We start from the raw sequence: 26,925 nt of genomic DNA, 5'->3' as shown, positions 1-26,925 counted from the left end.
TGGCTCCGAGTCAGCCCTGTCCTCACCGTGCTCGGGGAGCCACAGCCGGGGGGAGGGGTTGCAGCTCTCACTTGGCCCTGGCTCAGGGGTCTGACACGCTTTCAAGCCTGTCGTGTCCTCAGATCAAATTCTCTTGTCTTGTAGGGGAAACTAAGTCAAACTCCTACTCCTATTTCTCCTTTCAGAGACACTCATTTATTATAAAATGGTTTTACAAAACTCTAAAAATAGGCAAAGCTTCCCCATTCCCACCATAAACCTAAGACCATTTAATACCCTACCCCGTCGCCATTGACAGTTCTGGGTCTGGCGCTGGCTGAACCCCAGAACGACGGGCACACAGACGCAGGCTTGATGCAGATGCATTTTGCAAACTCTCAAGCCAAAAGATGGCAATATGGTGCGGTAGCTCAAAGGAAATAGGGGGCATCAGTCTGCATATTTAAAAAATTGAGTCCCATTCATTTGGGCTGTAGCGGGAATTTGTAGACTCCAATGGGGTCAAGATCAGGACCTGGCTCTGCCGTGGGAAATCAAGACTGTCCTTCCCAGCAGCAGCGGCAGGCAGCTGGACTGCGCAGGGGGCTCAGAGGGTCCCCCCCTCCCAAGGCGGGCTCTGCCCACGAGCCTACAGGGGGTTTTTCCTGACGTCAATCATCCCTGGGCTGGCTCTGCGCGGGTCCCGCCGGGCCTTGGCCAGGGCCCCGAAGTTCCAGGGCAGAGCCACCTCCGCGCCGGGGAGCACCCGCCCTGCCAGGGGCTCGGGGGCCTCCCGCGGCCGCGCCTCCTCCACGGAGCCCTGCTCCTCACCGCACAGGCTCGAGCGTTTCCACGTCAGCGGGAGCGGGGCCCGGACCAAGTCCCGCACCTCCTCCCGGGCGCGGGGGGCACCGTCGGGGAGGGGCTGTGGCCGGAGCAGCTCGGGCGCGGCGGGGAGCTCCTCTTCGGTCCCCGGGGGCGGTCTGCTCTCCAGGCACAGCGTCCTCTTCTCCGCACCTGGCGCTGGGAGTGAGGGCGCTGTTGTCAGAGCCGGAGGCCGCGAGCGAGGCGTGACCCGCCCCTGAACACCTGAGGTTAGCGCGGTCTCCCAGCTCCCCGCAGGCCTCAGCCCGACACGGCAAAAGGCGGGGAAACGCGGGCCAGCTCGCTGGTTCGGGGGAGAATTACCCCTGCTCGGGCAGGCGGCGCTCCAGCTACCGAGTTTCTGCTTCAGTTCCTGGTTCATCCACATGTGGCGGCCCAGCTCCTTCTCCAGGGCTTGAATCCGGCTCTCGTAGTGCCTCTTGCTGTCTGCTAGCCCCTCCCCAAGGTGATCTGCAGGGGACAGACCCAGAGCCATAGGGGTGCGGGGTCGCGGGCCAGCGGGGGTGGGCGGGGCCGGCGGGGTGGGCGGGGCCGCGGGCCAGCGGGGGCGGGGCCGGCGGGGGTGGGCGGGGCCGGCGGGGGTGGGCGGGGCCGGCGGGGGTGGGCGGGGCCGGCGGGGCGCTCACCTCGGCTCTGCTGCAGCAGCAGCTGCACGCTCTGCTCGTGCTCCTTCTGCTGCAGCGTCAGCTGGCGGTCCATCTCCAGGCGCTGCCGCTCCAGCGCCACCTCCAGCCAGTAGACCAGCCTCTGCTGCTCCTCCAGCTGCATCTCCAGCTCGGAGAAGGCAATCTGCTGCTGGTGCTGCTCTTCCCGGAGCGTCACGACCTGTCTCAAACCCAGACACGCTTGGCCCCTGGCCCTGGCGGCTCCCTTCCCCAGACGGTGCCCCCGGTGGGGGAGGGGTGGGGGGGAGACGAGATGGGAACTCGGCCAACTCGCCACCACCGCCCCCCCCACGCTGAATGTCACCAGGAAACCGCCAGGGGGTCCTGCTGAGCCAAGACAGGGCCTCAAACACCTGGACAGTCTTCTAGGCAGTGATGGCCCAATGACAAAAAAAGAGTCCGCGCTTTTTTTAACCAGATTTTTTTGACCAGATTATTTTCTGTCCCTGCCTCAACCTCCTTCCTCCCTGTCACATGCTCCTAAGCGCCCAGGCAGAGCCTTGAGTGGTGGGATCTCCCTGGGGCCAGGATTTCTCAACCCTGGCACTACTGGTATGGTAGGCAGAAAATGTGTGGTTGTAGGTGTCTGTCTGGTAGGTTGTAGGGGAGTCAGCGGCATCCCTCGACCCCCACCCCCACTGCGGTGGTAACCGGAAGCCTCTCCGGACATGGCCAGGTGTCCCCTGGTGGCAAAACCTCCCTGCTGAGAACCACTGATCCAATGGGTACACTGAAGGGACCAATGGACAGGGGCAAAGTGAGGAGAGGACTGGGTCTTAAACTTTCACTAAGAAAGGCTTTAGAAAGGAGAGTCTGAGGCAGTCCTGGAGACGAGTTAGCCCCGATTCTGTCCCTGTACTTGGGAGGAAACAGGGCCTTCTCTGCAGCTGCCATCAGACACCCCCGCCCCCCCAAGCAAGCACCAGAAGGTGGCGGCAGGAGGCCTGGGAGCCAATGACCCACCTTGTCAAAATACTTGCAGAGCAAGGCTCTGGTCTCTGAGGACGAGAGGTAGCTGAGCTTGGCCATGAGGTTCATCTCACACTGGGACAGCAAGGAGGCCGAAGCCCGCAGCACCCGCTGGCGGCATGTGATGGCCTCGTTCTTGTACTCGATGGCCGCGTCCAGGGCCTCAATGGCCTCGTCCAGCTGGAACAGCGTCCGCTCCTCCTGTGGGACACAGGCACGTGTGCAGGGAGAGGCCTGGCTTCTCGCGCCCACTCCCCAAGTGACAGACCTGGGCTGACAGTGCCAGCACCTGGCCACAGGGGAGACAGCATGTCCCCTCGTCCTGAGCAGGCAGTCAGCACGTCAGGAACAGTGTCCCTGCCCCGTATGGCAGGGACAGGCAGTTTCCAGCCTCGACCCCGGGGGCGGCCAGGACTCTGAGAAGCCCCTTTCCGCAGCAGACTGCCTCTCCTGTCATCCACACCAGGAAGCCGAGAACACTCTACACGGAAGGGCAGGCGTGGTGGGTCTGCCGCGGAGGCACCAGCGGGTCTGCGGGGCTGAGCAAGGCTCTCCCTGCTGCTCAGGGACTGGCCGCGTGGTGCGGGGCTGGGCCGCTGACACTCCTTCCCACCCAGGGAGCCTAGGCGCGAGTCACGTGGCTGACCCTGCACAGGACGCGGGGTGCACCCGGGGTCCTCCTGAGGTAGGAACCTCGAGGCCCTGGCCCGTGCGTCCCAGCCCAGGGGTCCAGAGCTGGCACCAGGGCCAGGCCAGCATCCCCCCAGCCGCCAGCCCCCTCTGGATCTCACTGGCGGGGAAAAGCACATTAGGGAAGCAGCAGGGCCCAGCGCCGGGCCGGGCCGCGGAGCACGGACGGATGAGGGAGCAGCGAAGCCCGGCCGTGGGGCTCACCTCGGGCGACAGCAGGCTGCCCCGCCTCAGCTTGCCGTCGATGTCCAGGCGCTGCTTCAGCAGCGAGTCCTTCTCCTGGCGCAGGGCGTCGATCTCCCCGCGTAGGCGCTGCTGGCTCTGGGCGCTGCCCTGCCGCAGCTGCCCGCTCTTCTCCGACAGCTCCTTCTCCAGGTGCTCCAGCCGGCTGGACACGCGCACGATGTCCTCGCTGAGGGCCTGGGGGCGGCACCGCCAGGGGTCAGGGCGGGAGTAGACCCTGTCGGCACAGGGCGGACACAAGCGGCCCAGCCCCACCCGGGGAGGCCAAGGAGGCTGCCGGCGCTTCCCTCGAGAAGCCCGCCAGCCAGGAGCGCTGCTCAGTGGGCAGGCCTGGCTCTTCGTCCTGCGGGGGCTCAGCGAGTGGGGCCTCGGAGGAGGGGCTGGCCCCCAGGCATGGCCCAGGACACAGACAGGACTGGAAAAAAGGGGACGGCGTGGACCAAAAGAGAGCAGGCCCCTCCAGGAGCCCGATGTGGGGAGAGAGGACTCTGCGAGCACAGGAAGTTCCGGACCATCCGGCAGCGCCCTGAGAGCTTCTGGTCTCCAGAGGGCTCTGTGACAGCAACAACGGGTCGGGACCCCTGTGGGGACCTCGCCGGAGCACCGGCTCCTGGCCCAGGCTCTGGTTCTGTGTTTGACACACCCCCTTGCCATCCGCGTGGCAACATGGGGCTTCCGCTCGACTGAGGTGGAAACTGGCTCAGAAGGTCTTATTTAGGAGGAAGCCATGACATGGGGTGGAGAGAGGCAGGCCGGGCCCAGGTCTCTGCCTCCAGCACCAGGGAGGGCTGTTTCTCCTCGGCCGTCCCCCGTTTCTCCACCTGCCGGTCCTCGTTCTGCCCGCGTAGCCCCGAGCAGCGTCTTCTACCCGCACATCAGAGCCTGCAGCGTAAACACCCTGACGCCCCCGAGGCCCCAGGGGCCCGCAGGCTGTAGTCCCGTAGGAGCAAGCATCACGTGGCTGGGACTGACCTGGCAGGGATGCCACCCGGAAGCAGCTCACCTGTCTAGACCTCACCTGGCGGGTTATCGTCCGCCAGCGGAGGAACCTCAACTGGAAGGAGCCACTTATCGGAATCTCACCTGGCAGAACCTCACCTAGCAGAAAGCCAGCTGCCAGGTCTCTCCCGGCGGGACCTCACCTGGCTGGACCGCAGGCGTTTGCTCTCCAGCCCCGTCTTCTCCTGCATCAGGGCCTCCTTCTTGGCCAGGATGGCCTCCCGCTTGTGCAGCTCCTCCCCCAGCTCCTCCAGGGCCCGCCGCTGCTGCAGGACCTTCTCCATCTCCTGATCCAGCCACCTCTTCTGCTCCTCAATCTTCTGGGGGAGGGTGGGGGGGCGCGGGGAGGGAAACTCAGCTCTGGAACCGGGCCGATGGGCGGCTGCCCAGGGTCGGGGGGGGGGAGGGGAACGGCCACCCACCCCCCCACCCCCCCACGGGCGCGGCGCCCCCCACCTGCTGCTGCTCCAGGCTGACCACGGAGCCGTTGCTGCCGCTGCGCCGCTTCCGCTGGAAGGCCGCGATCTCTTCCGTCTTGATCTTCAGGATCTTCTGCTGCTGCTCGTGCCTCCGCTCCAGCTCCTGGGGACGCACCAGGCGAGCGGCTGAGCGGCGGGGCCGTGGGGGGCGCGCCGGGTCTCTCCAAGAGCTGCCTGGGCTCCCCAAAGCCCCGGTGGAGACGGGCCCGCCGCCCCGCATCTCACGGGGCCCCGCTCCACGCACAGCCCGCCTCCCGCCCGCCCCCAGGCCGGAGGACACACTCGGGGAGGCCAAGGGACCTGCTCGGGAGGTCACACAGCCCCAAGTGGGCGCCCCCCCCCCCACCCCAGCCGTAGCCTGCTGCCCCCGCCCCGAGACTGACCTGGACGCGGTGCTGCCGCTTGTTCATCTCGGTCTCCAGGCGCCGCTTCTGCTCCGTCTCCTCGCGCAGCCGCCGCTGCAGCTGCCCCTGCTGTTGTCGCATGAGCTGCACGTGCCGCTCAAGCTCCTGCAGCCGCTTCTCGCGCTGCGCCGACAGCGACGCCAGCCGCTCCGTCGCCTGCTTCCTCTCCTTCAGCACCTGGACCGACACAGCCTCCGCTGGGCCACTGCCCGCCCACACCCCGCCGGACACCCCACCAGGGTGGGCAGGACCCAAGGCCAGGGAAGGGATAGAGGGGCGGACAGAGGGGGACGCATGCTCTGGGGCAGGGGGTCATGGACTCAGGACATCAGACTGGTGATGGGGGGGGCAGCCTGACGGTAACTAGGGACCAGGCACCCAGCAAGTGTTCTGCATCAAGCAATTCTGACCTTCCTCTGGAAAAGCGGGATTATCATTATGCCTCCTTTACAGCTTAGGAAACTGAGGCACGGACAGGTCAGGAAACCTGAGCAAGGACACGCAGCTAGTAAACGGCAGAGGCGGGATTCAAACCCAAGCAGTCGGGTTCCAGAGCCCGCATTCCCGACCATTCTACTAACGTGTCTCCCGGACACCGGAACTGAGAAAAGAAGGAAGGAAAGAGGGATGGCCAGCTGGACAGATGGATGGATGGAAGGGTGGGTGGACAGATGGATGGATGGGATCACAGAAGGGTAAAAAACAGGATGAAGAGATAATGCAGCATCAAGAAAAGGCAAGAGAAAGACAAATGGACGGGCGGATAAACGGACAGTAGGTCACATCCACTGTGACCAAAAGTGCTGGGGAAAATCGAAAGCCGTGATCACTGGTTGACCCATGAGCTGGACCTGGGTGATCAGAGGCGCCTCACCCCCTCCCTTGTCCTTGGAATGTGGGTTCTGCCTGCCTTTCCCGCTCTCACAGGGGGATCCAAAGACATGGCCTTGAGACAGTGACGAGGAGCTGGGAACACTGCACGGTTCCTAAGACGGAACCCAGTGAAGGCCTCTTGATAAACTTTTAAGATGTAGCAGGTGGGCGTGGGGATTTGCCAAAGACAAGCTTTGTCAATAAATTCCCTTTGCTTATTAAACCTGCCACCTTCCAACCTGGAGTGGCTGCCTCTTTGGTCTCTCCCTGCCCTCCAGATGCGGGGACCAATTTAAGATTTTATCTGGGAAGCTCCCAAGGAGATTACCACTGAAGGAATGGGCCTTGGGGGAAAAAGGCATCGGAGGAAATCCTGAGCTGGTCACAGAACTCTGTGTGTGTGGCAGGGAGGGGCGGCCCCTATGTCAGACGCTCATGGACAGCCGTGTGAGGACAGGGGCACCCTGAAGATGCTGGCTGATTTAGGGGATTGTGGGCTGGAGCAAAGAAGCAGAAGGCAAGGCTGTGCAGTGGGCTGGCCTTGACTGTCGGCAGTTCATGTGGCCACTGAGGCCCAGCTAGAGGCCTTGGCCTGAGTTAGAACAGCTGAGATTAGAGACGGACGTGGGAATGTCCCCAAGTCTGCTGCTTTCTGGGCTGGCGGACAAAGTGGGAGAGCAGAGTATTAAGCAAGTTATGAGGACGAGGGCACGAGACACCTCCGGTTGACATCTGGGCTTGTGACAAAGCCTGGTTCAGACACTAAGAGAGGGACTCTCTAAGGAGGTGATCAGAATGAAGAGGAGAACGTTGTGGTAATTGAGGAGGAAACAGACAATGTGGTCCATACCCCGACACAAAGGGCAATTTTATTATTTTTTTTTAAGATTTTGAGAGAGAGAGAGAGAGAGTGAGTGCGGGCGAGCACAGAAGCAGGGAGAGCAGCAGACTCCTGGCTGAGGAAGGTGCCCGATGCAGGACTCGATCCCAGGACTCTGAGCAGAAGGCAGACGCTTCACTGACGGAGCCACCAAGGCGCCCCCACAAAGGCAAAAATTTAAAGAGCAATCACCCCAAAACTCCTAGAAGAAAACCTGCACACTTTCTCCGCCCCTTAAATTTGTATCTTCCAAAGCCCCGCCCACAGAGACTAAAGAAAAAAGTGGCGAAGACCTCCTGCAAACTGCTGTCAGTTTCCTCGCCCCAAGTCCCGTCCAGAGCTTCCGGAAGATGAAGGGTACGAGTGTGGGTGTGTGGACAGTGATTCTCGGCTAGATGGCTACAATGAAAGCTGAACGGATACAGGAAGTTGCAGGAGAGGTATGGGAAGACTGGGGAGGGGCAGGACCTTAGGCTCGCCTCATCCCAGGGTACAACTACGTAACATTCGCATTGGTCCAAAAGACCCAGAAAATGACCCAAGGATGGCAGATCAAACTCCACAACTAAATGCATCGAAAAGGGAGGGAAGGGCGGAGGTGTGGGGAGCTAAGTGGACCACAGGACTGTCCATGGGAGGGACAGATGCCAAGGAAGTGGAGAACGGAGAGAAACAGACCCTTATACCAGGGAGCCCCCAAGGGAGACAATCACCATAGCATTTGGCTTTGAAAACCAGAGGGGCTAAATTTTCAGAGTTCTTAAAACTAGCAACTAGCATATTTAAAGCCTGGAACTATAAAATTCAGCAGGCTCAGCTCAGGGAAGAGCCCTGAGGGCAGCAGGAAGTCAAGTCCCTGCTCTTAAAGAGACAGTACAACACATGAGCCAAGGAGATACCGCACAGAAGCAGGGTTTGAAAAATGCCTGGCGCATACAGGAGGGAGAGTAATTCACTAATCTCAGAGGTGTTCTGGAGGGACAGAGGTCACTGGGAGACTCCTCCAGGAACATAGGAGCTGGAAGGCACCATCCCCCTCTTCTGCCCCCCAGCATCAGTGCTCTGCCATCTGCAGGAACAAGGCAGCACCAACATTTACTACTCAACTTATGCACACTGAGCCTCATCCCAGCCCACCATGCTCAAGTGGATCTGGGCCCTGCAGCCAGGCCTGCTGTAGTCCCAGCGAGACAGAAATCCTCCCCCAGAAGAAGGCCGCAAACCCTGCAAACACTCTGTGCCCCATGCTTTACAGATGTGCCTTCTCCAACCCCGCAGTTGGCAGGTTCCCTGTCACTAAGGACCAGCCCGCAAACCTTGCTAAAACTGGATGCCCTGTCCCCGTGCAGGTCGAATCTCTGCCCCCTTTAATCAGCTCTTGGAGGAGCCCATCCAAACCCGGGCCACAAGCGTGGTGGTGTGCAAACAGCCCCGACAGGAGGCAGCACCACTCCAAAGTGACTCTTGCCATGAAGGAGAGGGACCTATGGCCACACATACCAGACTGCAAGTCCCATCAGTGGGCTGGGGGCAGACATCTAGCCGGGTTCTGGACGACAGGGGACGGTGCACTGCAGGGAACTATGGGACCTCTTCCCCAAAAGGCCACTAATTTCAAGAGGAGGAGCTGTAGCTAACTTTCTAAACACACAGAAACAGACACAGAGTTAGACAAAATGAGGAGACAGAGGAATATGTCCCAAATGTAAGAACAGGACAAAAATCACAGCAAAAGACCAAAATGAAACAGAGATAAGTAACATGCCTGATACAGAATTTAAATAATGGTCATAAAGATACTCACCGAACTTGAGAAAAGACTGACAGACATCAGTGAGACCCTCAACAAAGAGATTAAAGAAGAACCAGTCAGAGAATAGAATAAATGAAATGGAAAAGACACTAGCGAGAATAAGTGGACAAGAAGCAGCAGAAGAATGGAGGACAGAGTAATGGAAAGTAATCAAGGCAAGCAGGTGAGAGGGAAAAAAAATATGCAAAATGAGAAGAGACTTAGGGAACTCAGTGACTCCCTCCTGTGTAGTGACATTTGCATTATAAGGACCCAGAAGGAGAAGAGGGAGAAAAGAGGGCAGAAAATTTATTTCAAGAAATAATAGCTGAAAACTTCCATAATCGGGGGAAGGAAACAGATATCCAGATCCAGGAGGTATGGAAACTCCCCCAACAAAATTAACCCAAGGAGGCCCAAACTAAGACATTTAGTAATTAAAACGGCCAAAAAAAACAGTGATAAAGAGAGAATTTTAAAGGACGTTAAGAGGGGCACCTGGGTGGCTCTGTCAGTTAAGCATCCACCTTCGGCTCAGGTCGTGGTCCCTGAGTCCCAGGATCGAGCCCCACATCTGGCTCCCTGCTCAGTGGAGAGCCTGCTTCTCCCTCTTCCTCTCCCCCCAACTCATGTTCTCCCTCACTCAATAAAACAAATAAATAAAATTTAAAAAAAATAAAAGCAGTGAAAACAGTTACGCACAACAGATTTTTCAGCAGAAACTTTGCAGGTCAGAAGAAAGTGGCCTTCTAAAATAGGAGTAGGGGGGCGCCTGGGTGGCTCAGTGGGTTAAGCCTCTGCCTTCAGCTCAGGTCATGATCTCAGTGTCCTGGGATCGAGCCCCACATCTGGGCTCTCTGCTCAACGGGGAGCCTGCTTCCCTCTCACTCTCTGCCCTGTCCCCTGCCTACTTGTAATCTCTCTCTCTGTGTCAAATAAATAAAATCTTTAAAAAAAAAAAAAATAAATAAAATAGGAGTAGGGACGCCTGGGTGGCTCAGTTGGTTAAGCCGCTACCTTTGGCTCGGGTCGTGATCCCAGGGTCCTGGGATCGAGTCCCACATCCGGCTCCTTGCTCGTCAGGGGACCTGCTTCTCTTGCTGCCTCTGCCTGCCTCTCGGCCTGCTTGTGTGTACACTCTCTCTCTCTCTCTCTGGCAAATAAATAAAATCTTTAAAATAAAATAAAATAGGAGTAATAAAAAAATAAAAAATTAAAAAAATTTAAAAAATAGGAGTAATAATGGGGCACCTGGCTGGCTCAGTGGGTTAAAATAGGAGTAATAATGAATTTCCCAAACAAAAGCTAAAGGAATCTATGACCACTAAACCAGCCTTGCAAGAAATGTTAAAGGTGGCTCTGAACGGAAAGACCGTAATTAAGAGTAAGAAAAGTAGCAAGCACGAAAGCAGTAAAAATAACTTTATTTGTAAAAATCAGTGAAGAGACTCTCAAAAGGATGTAAAGTTATGACACCATATACTTAAACTGTGGAGGGGAGGAGAGTAAAGAATGGGCTCAAACTCAACCCACCCTCAGTGAAGACAGACTGCTACGTGCGGAGAATATAATACACAAATGTATCGGTAACCGCAAATCAAAAACCAGTAACAGATAAGCAAAAAATAAAAAGAGGAAGGACTCCAAGTACATCATTAAAGAAAGCCACCAAACCGTGCGAGAATAGAGCAAGAGAATAAAGGAACCAAGAGGAACTACAAAAAACCACCATCAGATAAGGAACAAAATGGCAATAAGTACATACCTATCAATAATTACTTGGAATGTAAATGGACTAAATGCTCCAATCAAAAGACAAAGACATAGGGTGACGGGATGGATAAAAAATAAGACCAATCTATGTGCTGCCTACAAGCGACAGGTTTCAGTTGAAAGTCACCTGCAGATGGAAAGTGAGGGGATGGAGACCATTCATCATGCAAACGGCTGTGAAGACAGCCAGAGTAGCAGCACTGATATGGGGCAAAATGGACTTTCTTTCTTTCTTTCTTTCTTTTTTTTTTTTGTTAAAGATTTTATTTATTTGACAGAGAGAGAGAGAGAGAGAGATCACAAGTAGGCAGAGAGGCAGGCAAAGAGAGGGGGGAAGCAAGCTCCCTGCTGAGCAGAGAGCCCGATGCGGGCCTTGATCCCAGGACCCTGAGATCATGACCTGAGCTGAAGGCAGAGGCTTAACCCACTGAGCCACCCAGACGCCCCAAAATGGACTTTCAAACAAAGCCCTTAACAAGAAAGGACACTATACAATCATTAAGGGGACAAGCCAACAAGAATTAGAGATAGATAAGATAGGAGATAGAACAACTGTAAATATTTATGCACCTAACACGGGAGTGCCCCAATAAATAAAGTAGCTAATAACAAGCATAAAGAAAGTAATCAATACTAATACAATAATAGTAGGAGACTTTACCAGGTCATTTACGTCAATGGACAGATCATCCAAACAGAAAAATCAACAAGGAGACAGCGGCTCTGAATGACACACCGGACCAGGACGGATCTAACAGATGTATCCAGAACATTCCATCCTAAAACAGGATATACATTCAAGTGCACACGGAATACTCAGCAGAATAGACCATATATTGGGACACAAAACAAATCTCAACAAATTCAGAAAGATCAAAGTCATACCCTGTGCACCCTCTCTGACCACAACACCGTGAAACTAGAAATCAACCACAAGAAAAGATCTGGAAAGAACACAAGTACATGAGGTTAAATATGCTTTGAGGCAATGAAGGGGTCAACCAAGAAATCAAAGAGGAAACCAAAACATACACAGAGACAAAGAGAACTGAAACCATGACACTCCAAAACCCCTGGGATGCAACAAAAGTGGTTCCAAGAGGGAAGTTTGCAGCAACACAGGCCGACCTCAAGAAGCAAGAAGAATCTCAAAAAAACCCAACCTTATACCTAAAGGAGCTAGAAAAAGAACAACAAAACCCAAATCCAGCAGAAGGAAGGAAACAAGAACGATTTGAGAAGAAATAAATGATATAGAAACTAAAGAAACCATAGAACAGATCGATGAGACCAGGAGCTGGTTCCTTGAAAAGATCAATGAAACTGATAAAGCTTTAGCCAAACCTATCCAAAAAGAGAGAGAGAGAGAGAGAGAGAGGGGGGAAGGACACAAACAAAATCAGAAATGAAAGCAAAATAACCAACAGCACAGAAATGCAAAGGACTATAAGAGAATATTATGAAAAATGATACACCAACAAACTGAACAACCTAGAAGAAATGGATAAATTTCTAGAAACATAACCTTCCAAAAATGAACTGGGAATAGAAAATTTGAACAGACCGATTATCAGCAATGAAACTGAATTGGTAATTAAAAAGAACTCCCAACCAACAAAAGTCCAGGACCAGATGACTTCACAGGTGAATTCTACCAAATGTTTATTTCTTTATTTTTAAAGATTTTATTTTAGGGAGAAAGCATGAGCAGGGGAAAGGGCAAAGGGGGAGGGAATCAAGCAGACTCCCGACTGAATGGGGAGCCCGACACAGGGCCTAATCCCAGGACCCCAAGATCATGCCCTGAGCCAAAATCAAGAGTCAGACACTTAACCGACTGAGCCACCCAGGCTCCTCTCTACTGAACATTTAAAGAAGAGTTAATACCCATTGCCCTCAAACTATTCCAAATCCATTTTTTGGAAAGATTTTATTTATTTGACAGAGATCACAAGTAGGCAGAGAGGCAGGTGGGGCGGGGGGGAAGCAGGCTCCCCGCTGAGCAGAGAGCCCGATGCGGAGCTCGATCCCAGGACCCTGAGATCATGACCTGAGCCGAAGGCAGAGGCTTAACCCACTGAGCCACCTAGGCGCCCCTCCAAATCCATTTTGGAAAGCTTCCAAATCCATTCCAGGAGGCCAGCGCTACCCTGATACTAAAACCAGATAAAGATGTTACCAAAAAAAGAACTGCAGGCTAGTATCTCTGACGAGCATAGATGCAAAAATCCTCAACAAAATACTAGCGAACTGAATCCAACAATACATTTAAAAAAAATCATTCACCACAATCAAGTGGGATTTATTCCCAGGATGCAGGGAGGGGTGGTCCAATATTGGCAGATCAATCCACATCGGTACGAGAAAGGATAAAAACCATAGGATCATTTCAATAGGTGCAGCAAAAGCACGTGACAAATGACGACGTCCATCCACGATAAAACACCCTCAACAAAAGTAGGTTCCCAGGGAACAAACCTCAACATAATGAAGGCCACAGATGATAAACCCGCAGCCAACACCACACTCAATGGTGAGAAACTGAGAGCTGTCCCCCTAAGGTCAGGAACAAGGCAATGGTGTCCCCTCTCCCCACATTTATTCAACACAGTATGGGAAATCTTGCCGCCAGCAGTCGGACAACACAAAGAAATAAAAGGCAGCCAAATTGGTAGGAAAGAAGCAAAACTGCCACTATATGCAAATGTCATGCTAGATACAGAAAACCCTAAAGACTCCACCAAAAGAACCTGCTAGAACTGATAAATGAATTCAGTAAAGTTGCGGGATAAAAAATCAAGGTACTGAAATCTGTTGTAGCTCTTCACACTCATAACAAAGTAGCAGGAAGAGAAATTAGGAAAATTCAAAATATCTAGGAATAAACCTAACCAAAGAGATAAAAGGCTTGTACTCTGAAAATCATAAAACACTGATGAAAGACACAGAAAATGGCACAAACGGGAAGACGGACCATGCTCATGGACTGGATGAGCAAATGCTGTTAAAATGTCCATTCCAGCCAAGCAATCTACACATTTAATGCAATCCCTACCGAAACACCAACCGCATTTTTCACAGAGCTAGAACAAACAATCCTAAGATGTGTACGGAACCATAAAAGACCCCCAAATCGCCAAAGCAATCTTGAAAAAGAAAAAGCTGGAGGTATCACAATCCCAGATTTCAGATTATGTTACAAACCTGTAGTAATCAGAACAGTATGGTACTAGCACAAAAGACACGTGGGGTGCCTGGGTGGCTCAGAAGGTTGAGTGTCCTATTCTTGATTTTGGCTCGGGGTCATGATCTTGGCGTCCCAGGTTCGAGCCCTGAGACAGGCTCGGCAATCAGTGCTGAGTGTACTTGAGGATCTCTCTCTCTCTCTCTGTCCCTCCCACTTGTGCATGTGCTCTCTAGTAAATAAATAAATATTTAAAAAGACACATGGATCGGGATGCCTGGGTGGCTCAGTGGATTAAAGCCTCTGCCTTCGGCTCAGGTCATGATCTCAGGGTCCTGGGATCGAGCCCCACATCGGGCTCTCTGCTCAGCGGGGAGCCTGCTTCCCCCCCTCCCCTCTGCCTGCCTCTCTGCCTACTTGTGATCTCTGTCTGTCAAATAAATAAATAAATGAAAAGACACATGGATCAACAAAACAGAATAGAAAGCCCAGAAATAAACTATGCATATGGGGTTAATTAATTTTTAACAAAGGAGGCGAAACTATCCAACGGGAAAAAGACAGTCTCTTCAACAAATGGTCCTGGGAAAACCAGACAGCTACATGCAAAAGAATGAAACTGGACCACTTCCTCACACCATATGCAAAAATAAACTCAAAATGGGTTAAGGACCTAAATGTGAGACGTGGAACCATAAAAATCACAGAAGGGAGCACAGGCAGTAACTTCTCTGACATCAGCTGTAGAAACTTTTTTCCAGCTAGGTCCCCTGAGGCAAGGGAAATAGATGCAGAAATAAAGTTGGGGCCACATCAAAAGAAAAAGCTTCTGCACAGCAAGGAAACCATCAACAGAACAAAAGGTAACCTATGGAATGGGAGAAGATATTTGCAAACGACATATCCAGTAAGGGATTAGTATCCAAAATACATGAAGAACTTATACAACTCAACACCAAAAAGACAAATAATCCAATTAGAAATGGGCAGAAGACTTGAACAGGCGTTCCTCTAAAGAAGACTTCCAGACAGCCAACACACGTACGTAAAGATGCTCAACATCACTCATCGTCAGGGAAATGCAAATCAAAACCACAATGAGGTATCACCTCGTGCTTGTTAGAATCGCTAGAATTAAAAAGACGAGAAGTAACAAGTGTTGGGGAGGGTGGTGGGTGGGAAGGAAACCTCATGAACTGTTGCTGGGAATGCAAATCAGGGCAGCCACTATGGAAGACAGTCTGGAGGGTCCACAAAAAATTAAAAACAGAAATACCATATGGGGGCGCCTGGGTGGCTCAGTGGGTTAAAGCCTCTGCCTTCGGCTCGGGTCGTGATCCCAGGGTCCCGGGATCGAGCCCCACATCGGGCTCCCTGCTCAGCGGGGAGCCTGCTTCCCTTCCCCTCTCTCTCTCTCTGCCTGCCTCCCTGCCTACTTGTGATCTCTGTCAAATAAATAAATAAAATCTTACAAAAAAAAAAAAGAAATACTATATGATCTGGTAATCAGTATTTACCTAAAGAAAATGGAAACACTAATTTGAAAGGATAGAAGCACCTCTACGTTTATTGCAGTATTATTTTTTAAAGATTTTATTTATTTGAGGGACTGAGCAAGAGAAAGCACAAGCAGAAGGGAGAGGCAGAGGCGAAGGGAGAGGCAGACTCCTTGCTGAGCAGACAGCCAGATTCAGGGCTCAATCCCAGGACCCTGGGATCATGACCTGAGCTGAAGGCAGGTGCTTGACTGATTGAGCCACCCAGGTGCCCCTCACTGCAGCATTATTTACAATAGCCAAGATAAGGAAGCAGCCCAAGTGTCCACTGATAAATGAATGGATAAAGATGTGATATATATACACAATGACTATCATTCAGCCCTAAAAAAAGAATGAGATCTTGCCATCTGCAACCACATGGATGGACCCAGAGAGTATTATGCTAAGTGAAATAAAAGACAAGTACTATATGATCTTTGCCAGTATGCAGAATCCAAAGAACAAATGAACAAACAGCACAGACAGACATCACAAGCAGACCCACCAGCACAGAGAGCAAACTGATGGCTGCTAGCAGGAAGGAGAATGGGTAGAATGGGTGAAGGGGAGTGGGAGGCCCAAGCTTCCAGCTAGGGAATGAACAAATCACGGGGATGAAAGGCACAGCATACAGAATATAGTCGGTGCTACTGGAACAGTGTGGGGTGGTGACAGGCAACAGCTGCACTTGTGGTGAGCCTGGCACAAGCACAGACTTGTCAAATCACTGTGTTGTACACCTAAAACTACTGTAACATTGTGTGGCAACTAGACTTCCAAAAAAAAAACAAACCCCAAAACCCCAGCAGATTAAACTATTCACAGATAAGACCAGTCTGGCTGGGTAGACTACAGTATTGACTACAGTATTGCCCTAGGCTTCCGTACATTTGGCTGATCTGTAGTAGGGTCTATTCCCCCATATGTCGGACTGGGGACCCCAGCAAGGCACCCAATCCTGTAAAGATATAGAAGTCACAGGAAGCAGCTGTGGTCCCAACTCTTCCCGAAGAGCAAGGTGTTGTGCTGCTGAGAACACCAAGCCCCATCATGCCTGGGAAAGGGAAAATCTACCAGAACTTGCCTCGGGATGTCCCATCAGGCTGGGTGAGTGACTTCACAGCCCCAGGTGAGAGGGAACTGTCCAATCTCCACCGGGATTCTGTTGTCCTGCTACAAGCTGGACTTGCTGAAATGCACCACAGGTGGAACGGAGTATGCACCATCGAGCGAGGGAAGAAGGTGGGGGCTGGGTACACCCCACCCCCGTCCATCTTTACACACCTGACCGTGCCGCCTCCCCCAACCAACACGCATGGTATGCACAACCAGGCCAATTTCCTAAAGGGGTCAACCTGCATCTCCTCAACGCCAGGTGGACATTGTTTCCAGTAATACGATGTGGCCACCATCTTGGTTCCTTCCTCTGGCCTGGTGGTTACAGCACACATAGAAGCCCTTACTGAATTCGTCCAGCAAGCCTCAGATGATAGCCAACAAAGTCTGTTCTTACTGAACACTGATGTCTCTGTTGAGAACAGCTACCCTCCAAAACAGCATGGCCTGGGACACTGTTACTCCACGAGGAGGCACCTGTGACATTATCCAGACAGACTGTCGTGTGTTCACAGCTGAGTCTGCTGACGTATGGTCTTTATTAAATCACCCAAGAACATAAGTGAACACCGAGTGATCCCATTCCCAGCCTTGGGGATTCAGAAATCAGTGGTTCACATCATGGGGCTCTTAGAAAAAGCAGTGACTCATTTTGGAATTTGGAATCAGTGTCTTATTCTGTATTCTCTCTTACATGTGCCCATGTTGTTCCTGGGGCATCTGCCTCCAAGATAGCCTGAGGACCACCAAAAGAGCCACCCTGAAGTGAATCCAACACCTTGCTGATGGCTCAGAGCCCACTGCAGAAAGAGGGGCACCCAAGACAAGTTCCCGTGCTTAGTAAACCTGCCGCCTTCCTACTTGGAGTGGCTGTCTCTTCCTGCCGTTGCTTCCTGCCCTCCGAGTGTGGGGACCCATTTCGGGTTAACCAACAGAGTGATAAACACGTGTATGGATGAGACAGACATACAGATGGATGGGTAGAAAGACAGAGGGAAGATGGAATAGAGAGGTAAGTGGCCAGGGAACCGGGAGGGGAGGGTTGCATGAGGAGGGGGTACCTTGCTTTCGATGCCCACCCTTCCCCTCTCACTGGTCTCCAGCAGGAGCGGCCTTCCTGCCTCTGCTGTGTTTAAAGCTGAGCCGGCCCCACTCCCCCAGGGCAGCCGACTTCTGTGGAACACCAGCCTCACCCTGGGAGGCCGGGAGGTCGTTCACCAAATCAGCCAGAAGTCAGGGGCACGAGGGCCTGAACATCCACGGCTTCCAGTGAACTTGGGCCCTGGGACCCATGTGTCTCGAAACCCAGGACTCCAGCCACCACCCCAAGGTCCCAACACTGACCTGCACCTGGCTCTGGGCGGCGGCGACCCTCTTGCGGAACTCCTGGAGCTGGGAGCGCTCGCCTGGGTCCTGAGGCTCCTTGCCCTCAAGCTCCCGCAGCTGCCTCTGGCTTTCGCTCAGCTCAGCCCGCACCTGTTCTGCCTCCTGCTCCAGCTCCCGGATGTGCTGGCTGTGCTGGCGGTTCAGGGCCTGGGCTGCCTTCCCTGGAAGAAAGCGGGGGGCGGGGGGGGGGCGCCTCAGCACAGGCTGCTCCCCTCCACCAGGGAGGACCATCCCTTCGCTCCCCTGGGTGGGGTTCCAGACGGCTGTCAGCCATGGGCACCTGCATGGGTTTTGCCAAGCTTTGGTTCCACGGGTACCGTGAGTTACTTACTTAATCCACTTTCTTTTAAATCACTCGCTTTTTAAATGAGCCTTATTGATAACAGCAATCCAGGGATATTATGGATTAACCTGGCTTTAGTTTTACCTAATACATGCTAACAAATACAGAACGTGGGCCTGCATATAATTAAGCCTCTAGAATTAACTTTGCAGGAAATCTGAGGACAGAGGAACAAGTTAAATAACACCACAAGGAAGCAAATAGGCAAACCCAGAACACAGGGGTTGGGAGGTGAGGGGTTTGAGACACGTGAGAAGGAGCTAGAAGGGAGACTTCAGAGGCCTAACAAGCACGCACAGCACGTGGGACACGTGGGGAGCTGGGTTCTAGCAAACCAGCGGTCTGCACACACTGCCCAGGAACTGAGCGGACGGGCCCGTGCCTTGGGCATCCAGGTGACGGCAAGTTTTGTTAGATATGCTCACAGCATTTCGGTTAAAATGTCCAAATAGAGGCACACCGAAAGGTGTGGGGGCCCAATGACAAGATGCCAGGGATTTGCTTCCAAACCCTCAGCAAAGAGAAAAGGGAGAGACGAATGCGGGGGAAAAGCTCGTAATGCTAAATCTGGGTGGTGGGTAAGGGCTCCACTAGTCCAGTCTCTCCCTGTGGGTTTGAAATTTTTTATAAGGCATTTTGTAATAAACATATAACTATTAAAATAAAAAGGCTCGGCTGGTCACTACCTCACACCGTTCCCAGCCCCTTGACGCGCATCGCCGGTGGCAGACAGAGTGATCTGGGGACACTGTTTGCTCCATGTGCATCACAGGGCCTAACTCAGCAGGCTACTAATCAATACAGCTCCTGCTACTACCACCAGGTAATTCGAACCAGCCTAATCACTCCAGCTGAATTAACTCACTTCAACAACCCATAAAACAGGTACAACTACCAGCCCCACTTTAGAGATGAGAAGACCGAGTCAGAGAGGCGCTATCCTACTTGCTCAAGGCCCTCCAGCTGGGAGAGGCTGGCCAGTTACCAAACCTAAACCATCTGGCCCCTGCTCCTAACCAGCCTCAGGTGGGAGCCCCACCCGAGAGCCCACCCCCTCACCTGTGCGGACCAGCTCGCCAATGAGCTCCTCCTTCATGCGGATGTTGATGGCCAGTTCTCGAATCTTCTGTTGGGCTTGGGCCAGCCGCCACTCAGACGCCATGGCAGCTGGGGTCTGACGGGGTCGAGCCGGGGCCTTGCTCCCACCACTGACTGTAACAAGCCCACTGTCAAGGCCGCTGCCCCAACAGGGGGAGGTGGGGGGGGGGAAGAGGCACCCCCCGGGCAGGGGTGGACAGGGACAGCCAGGGACGAGGCGTGGACCGTCCAGGAGGGCAGTGCAGGACCACGGAGGGAAGGGTCAGAGCCCTCTCTGCCCGGACCCAGCTCACCTCTGGGCCCTGGGATGGCTGCACCCACTTCCTCAAGGGTAAGCTCTGGGCCCTTCCTGTCGAGGGGACTCCCTGGGCGGGCCCCCACCCTCTGGCTCCACTTGCTGATCCCGTTTCTGGAAGACAGAAGCAGGAGTGCGTACGCTTCCCCACCAGAGGAAGGAAGAGAAGCCGCTGGGCCTGCTGTCCCCTCAGAGTCAGTGGAACCCAGGGTGGCAGTGTGGGAGAACTGAGGCCCGGGGCTGAGCAGTCGGGGGCACTGAGGGCCGCCTTGGAGACTGGGAACCGGGAACCCCACAGCACGTTCGCCCCAGGGAGAACCCTGGGTTCCAAGCCCACCGCCCCCATCTGTACCGTCCAACGGGACCTGGAGGTGAGCGCAGCCCGCGACTCCAGCGGGATCCTCCCCGGGCCCAGCCTGAGCGCTGAGCGGCTTCCTGTCAGGTGGGCAGCGGGGCCCACTCACCTGCGCAGGTGCAGGGTCCGCGGGGGCGGCTGCTCCGCCTCTTGCTCCTCCTCCTCCTCTGCCGCCGATGAGCCGCTTCCGCTTCCGGGCCCGTCTGCCTCCACCTTGGCTCCCGCCTCTCTGCCATTTGTCACCTGCTAGGGGAGTGCGGATGGCCTCAGGACAGGAAGCCTCCAGGGCACCCCCCATCAGTCACTTACCATCACCAGCCTTTGCCCCACCCACGCCTCCCCTCCCCACCGCCCATCCCAAGTTGGAGCGGGAGCTCCCCCTCTCCCCCCACGGCACCCACAGCACCTGGGCCTCCTCAGGTGACAATCTGCCCTTCCTTTGTACACACGCCGTGGGCACCCAAGTCCGCACTCTGCCCGAGTGCTGGGTGTGTAACAGACTCCTGCCAAACTCACGCCCTCCCTCTCCTCTGTGCCTCGGGCTGTTACAGCAGACCTGACTCAGCTTTGAGGAAGACCCAGGAACAGCCTTTGTCCAAAAGGTCATAAGCAGGAGGACAAGTTCAGGGAGATTAGGGCTTTTGGAAAAGTATCCTTGCAAAGACAAATCGGGTGGCCTGGAGGTATACGAGCTTCCCAGCCAGTGCCGGAAGGCAGAATCCCCTCTGTAACCTCCTCACTCCACAATCTCCAGCCAGATCCGGGATGCCCAATGGCAGCAGGTCCTGCTGAGCGGCCCGACAGAGTCACCCAAATGTTGGCCCTTCCCCTAGGGGCACCGGAAAGGGGCATCTCCCAGCTGGTCCCAGGAAAGCCCAGGGTGAGCGGCACACTCCCCGGCACTGCCCTTCCCCTGCCTGAGACTGTCCAGTTCAAGAGACGGCCTGCCTCGCCACCTCCTCACCTCTCCCCAGTTCTCGGGGCCAGCTTCATCCCCAGGAAGGCAGGCAGGAGGCACCATGCCCAGTGCGTGGCTGTGGGCACCCCCCAGAGGGGCTGTGTGAGGCCGAGGCACAAAGGACCCAGGAGGCAGACCCTGCAGGAGCCCTGGGGCCCCCCAGCCAGGCCGCACCAGTTCCAGCCGCAGCCGCAGCTCTGCCATCTCCTGCTGCTGCTCCCGCAGCCGGTCGCTCTGGAAGACAAGTTCCCGGGGCGGATGGGAGACGCGGATGCGGAGGGCGCATGGACGCCGACTGGCGGAAGTGCAGAAAACTGTAGAACAGGTCTGAGGCCACCCCACCCTCTCTGGGCTAAAACCGAGAAGGGCCAAATATCTCTGACCACCTCTTGGGCCCCCGCACGCCCCCAACACACGCTGCACTAGTCCAGGGTCAAATTCTCACCGCGTTCGATTAGGCCCTACCCCGCCCTCCGTGTCAATCCTCCACTTTCATGCCAATCACAGCCGCCAGAGGGCGCCAGCAGCAATGCTGATTCAGTCACCTTGGGACAAAAAGGCCTGACTCCGGGGACAGACCCGCAACCCCCCCAGTCCCACCTCTCATCCCCGCTCACCGCCATGCCGCGCGCCCACGCACCCGATTCTGTTCCTCACCTCCACGCTTCTGCCCAGCTGTGCCTCCCCCCTCCCTTCCCACCCTCTCAGAAGCCGGCCCTGGCTAACTCCCTCTGCTGCGGAGACACGGCTCAGTTTCCCCTCGAGGAAGCCCGCCACCCACCTGCAGTTTGTACTGCTCCATGGCGTCCTCCAGCGCGGCCAGAAAGTCTCGGTTCTCCTCCTCCAGCCGGGCCACCTGGCTCTGCAGTGCAAGCAGCTGCACTGCCCCGTCCTCGTCCTACGGGGCAAGGAGAGAGGCTTCAGGGGCACGAGCTGGCAGGACAAGCTTGCCTTTCTCTGGGACACCCCCGCCCTCCCTCTGCCCTGCAAGGGGCTCCCCTAGTCCGACTTGCTACTCCGCTGCAGGCCCTGCCTGGCAATTGGGGCTCCAGAGCCCACCCTGCCAGTGGTCCCCTCTGCAAGCTACTGGGGCCATCTCTTGTCATTCTTAATCACACTTTTATTGACAATAATCACATCACCGCTATTACTAGGACCAACCTACTGAGGCTCCACAGCGTGCTGGGTTGGGCCCTTGATACACCTCCGGCCCTTACAACATCCCCAGAAGGTAGATACCAACGTTAGCCCCATTTCACAGACTGAGACCCTGAGGCTCAGGGAGGGTAGGGAATGCGATCGAGGTGATCGGCAGAAGGGCCTCTGAATCGGGAATGGGCTCTGCCGATGGACACGGGGCAGGAGCATGGCTGGCTTGATGAAGACCTCTTCCTTCCCCTTCCCTCCCTCCCCGGGGCCACACCTGGCCCTTGGCCACCGTCGGCCCGCCGGGCCCCTGCGTGGGCTGCTCCTCGGCGGAGGCGCTCTCGATGCCGCTGTCAGGCCCGGAGGCGGAGCTCAGGGCGCTGCGCTCGCCCTCGACGGCGCACAGCCAGTCGCGCACCTTGCGGGCCGCGGCGCCGGGCAGCCCGGGCTCGGCCTGCAGCTCGCGCAGGAGGCTGTAGGCGGCGTCGGTGCGGGCCCGGTAGCGCGCGCACTCGGCGCCCAGACGCGCGGCGGCGGCTGCGGCGGCGGCGGCGGCGGCAGGGGCAGGGGCGTTGGCGGCGCCGGGGACGCGCCGGCCGCGGTGGATGATGCGCGTCTCCGAGCGGTGGCGCGGGGGCCCCCGCGTGCCGGCCGCCGCCTCCTCGGGGGCGCGCTCGGTTTCGGGCCGCCAGTTGACCGTGGCGCGGTTGCGGATGTTCTGCGCGCGGCTGGCGTAGTTGAGGGTGTTGAGGGTCTCGTCGAAGTCGGAGGAGGAGGGACTGACGCAGGCGATCATCACCGTCTTGGCGTTCCCGCCCAGCGAGTCTTTGAGGATCCTGAGGACGCCAGGTGGGCCGCGTCAGGGGCCCCGGAGCGCCGGGACCTCGAATCGGACCCCGCGGGCCGGCAGCTCAGACTGGTGGGCGGCGCGCCCCGGAAGCCAGACCGGACCCATCCCCTACTCGCCTCCCCCTACCCCGCCACCTTTCCCCACCAGTGGCCCGAGAGAGGCGCCCCTGCTCGCGTGGGCCATCGGCCGCAGGGCCCTCACCGGGTGATCTTGGAGTCCCGGTAGGGGATGTGGCTGCCGCGGCGCTGAGGGTCGCCCAGGGCGCTGATGACGTTGCCCAGCGCCAGGAGGCTGCTGTTGATCTGGATGCTCTCCTTGAGCCGCTCGCCGGTGCTGCCCGTCTTGAGCACCCTCTCTGAGCCCGCCAGGTCCACGAAGTGGAACTTGGAGACCAGCAGCTGGCCCGCGGTGGGTCGGGGTAGGCGGCTGGGGGCGCGCCCCCGCTGCTCCAGGGTCACGGTGAAGACAGTGTGTGAGCGGCTGGACAGGCGGTTGAGGTGTGTGGCCCCCGTGTGCCGCGCTGCGTTGCCCATCTCCAGGAGGCTCAGCACCTCGTCTAGGCCCTCCACGTCTACCTCCTTCACGCCACACAGCACTGCGGGCACAGAAGGTGATGAGCCCAGGGCGGGGGCTGCCTGGGACTGACCGTCCAGGAGGGCAGACAGAGCAGGGCTGGCCCCCTACGGCTTTTCCCGACCCAGATGCCCCTTCCTCATACCCACTGAACCCCGGGGGGGGGGGGGTCCCGCCCATGGTGACCCGGGCAGAGGGGCTCCAGCTTGCCCCAAGCCCACCTCAATGCCTTGCACTCTGAGTACAGACGTATATACTGAACTCAGTGGAGACATGAGACAGGAAGGCAAAACCTTCCAGAGCTTGGGTTCCCCAGTTAGGAGGTACCCCTGGCAGACAGGTGAACTGCCCCTCAGCAGGTGAAGCCCCACTGCCAGCAGAGGAGGCCCCGGGAGTTCCTCACCAACGTTTCCCCGATCATCCTCCCGAAGCTGGATGTCTCGGCTGGCAGTGCCCACCTCCAGCAGGTCTCGGAACTCTTCCTTATACACTTCCAGGTAGGACACGTGCACGAGGCAGTCCAGCAGGTCATTCTCATCAATCAGCTTGAAGGCTTCAGCCATGGCCCGTGGGATGATGCCCTGCTCATCCTCGTGAAGGGAAGCTGGGGACACACCACAGAGCCTCCTGCCACCGTGCCTTCAGCAGGACAGGGCTCAAGGCCCAGAGGCCCCTGCCGGCAGCTGGAGGCCGACACTCCAGCATGAAGACAGCAGCAGAGGCCAGGATGACTGGGTAGCCTGAGCCAGCCCATGCTCCAGGGTGGTCAGGCAGAATTACAGAATGTCAGAGTTGGAAACAACCTCTCAGGGTACCACCAACCTCTTTTATGATGTAAGCATCCCCTCCACCTTGGTTTGATTACTCCCTGGGACAGGGAGCTCGTTATTAAAATCCGTGCTCAGTTATCTAAAGGACCTCCTATATTTATCCCAAGGAAGTAATAAGAGGCTCTTAAGAGGGGCGCCTGGGTGGCTCAGTGGGTTAAAGCCTCTGCCTTCGGCTCAGGTCATGATCCCAGGGCCCTGGGATCGAGCCCCGCGTCGGGCTCTCTGCTCAGCAGGGAGCCTGCTTCCTCCTCTGTCTCTGCCTGCCTCTCTGCCTACTTGTGATCTCTGTCCAATAAATAAATAAAATCTTTAAAAAAAAAAAAAAGAGGCTCTTAAGAGCAGCACTCTGCATAACTCAAAAAAAAAAAATGCAAATGCCCTAAGATCCAAAAGGGGATCTGGTTAAATAAATTATATACACCATAGAATGCCATAGAATGCCAAGCCATCATTAAAAAATTAGCTTGAAGCAGGGCACCTGGGTTGGCTCAGTGGGTTAAAGCCTCTGCCTTCGGCTCGGGTCTGGTCTCAGGGTCCTGGGATGGAGCCCTGCATTGGGCTCTCAGCTTGACAGGGCGCCTGCTTTCCCCTCCCCCTCTACCTGCCTCTCTGCCTGCTTCTGATCTCTCTCTCTGTCAAATAAATAAATAAAATCTTTAAAAAAAATTAGCTTGAAGAATATTTAATGATAAAGAGAAATGTTTATGATAGGTTGTTAAGGAAAGAAAAAACGGGGCGCCTGGGTGGCTCAGTTGTTAAGCGTCTGCCTTTGGCTCGGGTCATGATCCCGGGGTCCTGGGATTAAGTCCTGCATCGGACTCCCTGCTCTGCGGGAGAGCCTGCTTCTTCCTCTCCCACTCCCCCTGCTTGTGTTCCCTCTCTCGCTGTCTCTGTCTCTGTCAAATAAATAAATAAACTTAAAAAAAGAAAACAGGATATGAAAGAATGGGTATAATATAATCCCATTTTTTAAAGGTAAAATAATTTCCTCAGGAGGAAAAAACTGGAATGCTAACAGGGTGAGTGCTGAAAAGCAATCATCAAGTAAGTTATTTTTGTGTGTGTGCTTGTGTTTTTCTGTATTTTCCTAATTTTTCCATGACGAACATGGATACTTTTATAACCTAAGAGAAAGCAGTCAGGGCACCTGGGTGGCTCAGTGGGTTAAGCCTCTGCCTTCGGCTCAGGTCATGATCTCAGGGTCCAGGGATCGAGCCCTGCATCGGGCTCTCTGCTCAGCGGGGAGCCTGCTTCCCCCCCGCCCTCTGCCTGCCTCTTTGCCTACTTGTGATCTCTCTCTCTCTGTCAAATAAATAAAAAAATCTTAAAAAAAAAAAAAGAGAGAGAGAGAGAGAGAGAAAGCAGTTTTTGTTACTTCAAATGGGGGCAGTTCCTTAAACTGGCCCCACAGCATCTCTCCCAAGAGTCTGCTTCTGAGCCCCACAAGCTGCTTGTTCCCTCACCCCACGGTAGGCAAAGCCCGGCTCTCCCAGGACCGCTCCCATTCCAACAACTCTGACCCAAACACGGATTCCTGACCCTCAGCAGCCATCCCGACAACAAGCCGGCTTCTGTTGCCTGTCCTCCCACTGAGATCACCACAACCACACAGTGTGGCCTCATTTCTGAGGAACCGCAGGGCCCCCACCTCCAAGGACTCTACCGACACGGCTGGTCCCACCCTGGGCGGCAGATCTGAGGAGGAAACCTCCATCCCCAGCACTCCCACCTTCGACAGGTAATGGCAGAGGCGGAAGTTTAAGAGACAGGGAGGCCCGTCAACGCGGCTGGGGCCTCCAGGACGGTCACTCACCCACACTGGCCTCCCCCATGGTGTACGTCTTCCCGGAGCCTGTCTGGCCGTAGGCGAAGACGGTGGCATTGAAGCCCTCAAAGAAAGCCTCGAGGAGGGGCTGCACGCAGGCCTGGTACACGGCCTCCTGCCCGGCGTCCTCATCCAGCACCACGTGGAAGCCAAAGTGTCGGTCTCGACCGAGGGTGACGCGGCTGTGCTCGGGCTCTACCGTCAGGCAGCTCTGGTGGCCGTGCAGCAGCTCCTTGGGCAGCAGCGGGCGGACGCGCAGGCCCACCCTCACTGGGGCCTCCTCGGCCCCGGGCAGCCTCTGGGTCTCCAGCCCCATGGTGCGAGGGTGGGGGCCTGGAGAGAAAGAGACCCCTCGGGTCAGCACCTGTACTCCAGGAGCTGGGCCGCCCCCTGCAGGTAACCAGGAGTGGGATCCTGGGGCTCCTGGGGCTCCTGGGGCTCCTGGGGCTCCTGACCTCCAAGAGCGGGGAGGGAGGCTCATTCAGGTTCAGAACGTCCTCGCGCCAGCCTGGTGCGCAAACACCGCGACGGCCAACGCGCTCCTGCTCGGTAACCCGTCATGGCTCCCATCACCGGCAAAATAGGCCCTCACTCCTGCACCTGACTCCCACGGGCTTCTTTGTTCCGGCTCTACCCTTCCCCCCGGACCCCATCTCCTAAAACACATCTCCACAACCACCACGGCCACATCCGGGAACTCCTTTCCCTACTACCCACTGGGTTCCCCCATAATCTCTGCCTTGGTCACCTCACAGGCCCTGCCCCACCTTCCTGAAAAAAGTCAGATCCTTCAAGAA

General features: G+C 55.7%; 1 protein-coding gene across 6 annotated transcripts; it reads right to left on the bottom strand.

Moving 5' to 3' along the window:
• Window positions 1–175: 175 nt before the first annotated feature.
• On the bottom strand, window positions 176–26,444 carry KIF7 (kinesin family member 7; the record flags this gene model as incomplete). Of its 6 annotated transcripts, none has more annotated exons than XM_080809356.1 (18): window positions 176–1,002; window positions 1,168–1,314; window positions 1,491–1,689; window positions 2,493–2,699; window positions 3,393–3,608; window positions 4,574–4,750; window positions 4,887–5,012; window positions 5,293–5,490; window positions 17,814–18,016; window positions 19,258–19,410; window positions 19,590–19,705; window positions 20,056–20,192; window positions 20,911–21,138; window positions 21,686–21,802; window positions 22,343–22,886; window positions 23,102–23,495; window positions 23,877–24,077; window positions 26,117–26,444. In XM_080809356.1, the coding sequence occupies 18 exons, from the start codon at window positions 26,442–26,444 to the stop codon at window positions 629–631; spliced, it is 4,065 nt and encodes a 1,354-aa protein (XP_080665482.1). In that variant the 3' UTR covers window positions 176–628. The 6 variants fall into 6 exon arrangements, with proteins under 6 accessions (XP_080665482.1, XP_080665483.1, XP_080665485.1 ...); XM_080809357.1 differs by having other exon boundaries at window positions 182–996; window positions 22,328–22,886; XM_080809359.1 differs by having other exon boundaries at window positions 182–996; window positions 17,820–18,016; window positions 22,328–22,886.
• Between the last annotated feature and the right edge of the window lie 481 nt (window positions 26,445–26,925).

Source organism: Martes martes (assembly GCF_963455335.1).
Source record: "Martes martes genome assembly, chromosome: 7".
NCBI lineage: Eukaryota > Metazoa > Chordata > Mammalia > Carnivora > Mustelidae > Martes > Martes martes.
The sequence above is the reverse complement of the archived record's forward strand: the minus strand, read 5'-3'. Positions and strand labels throughout refer to the sequence as shown.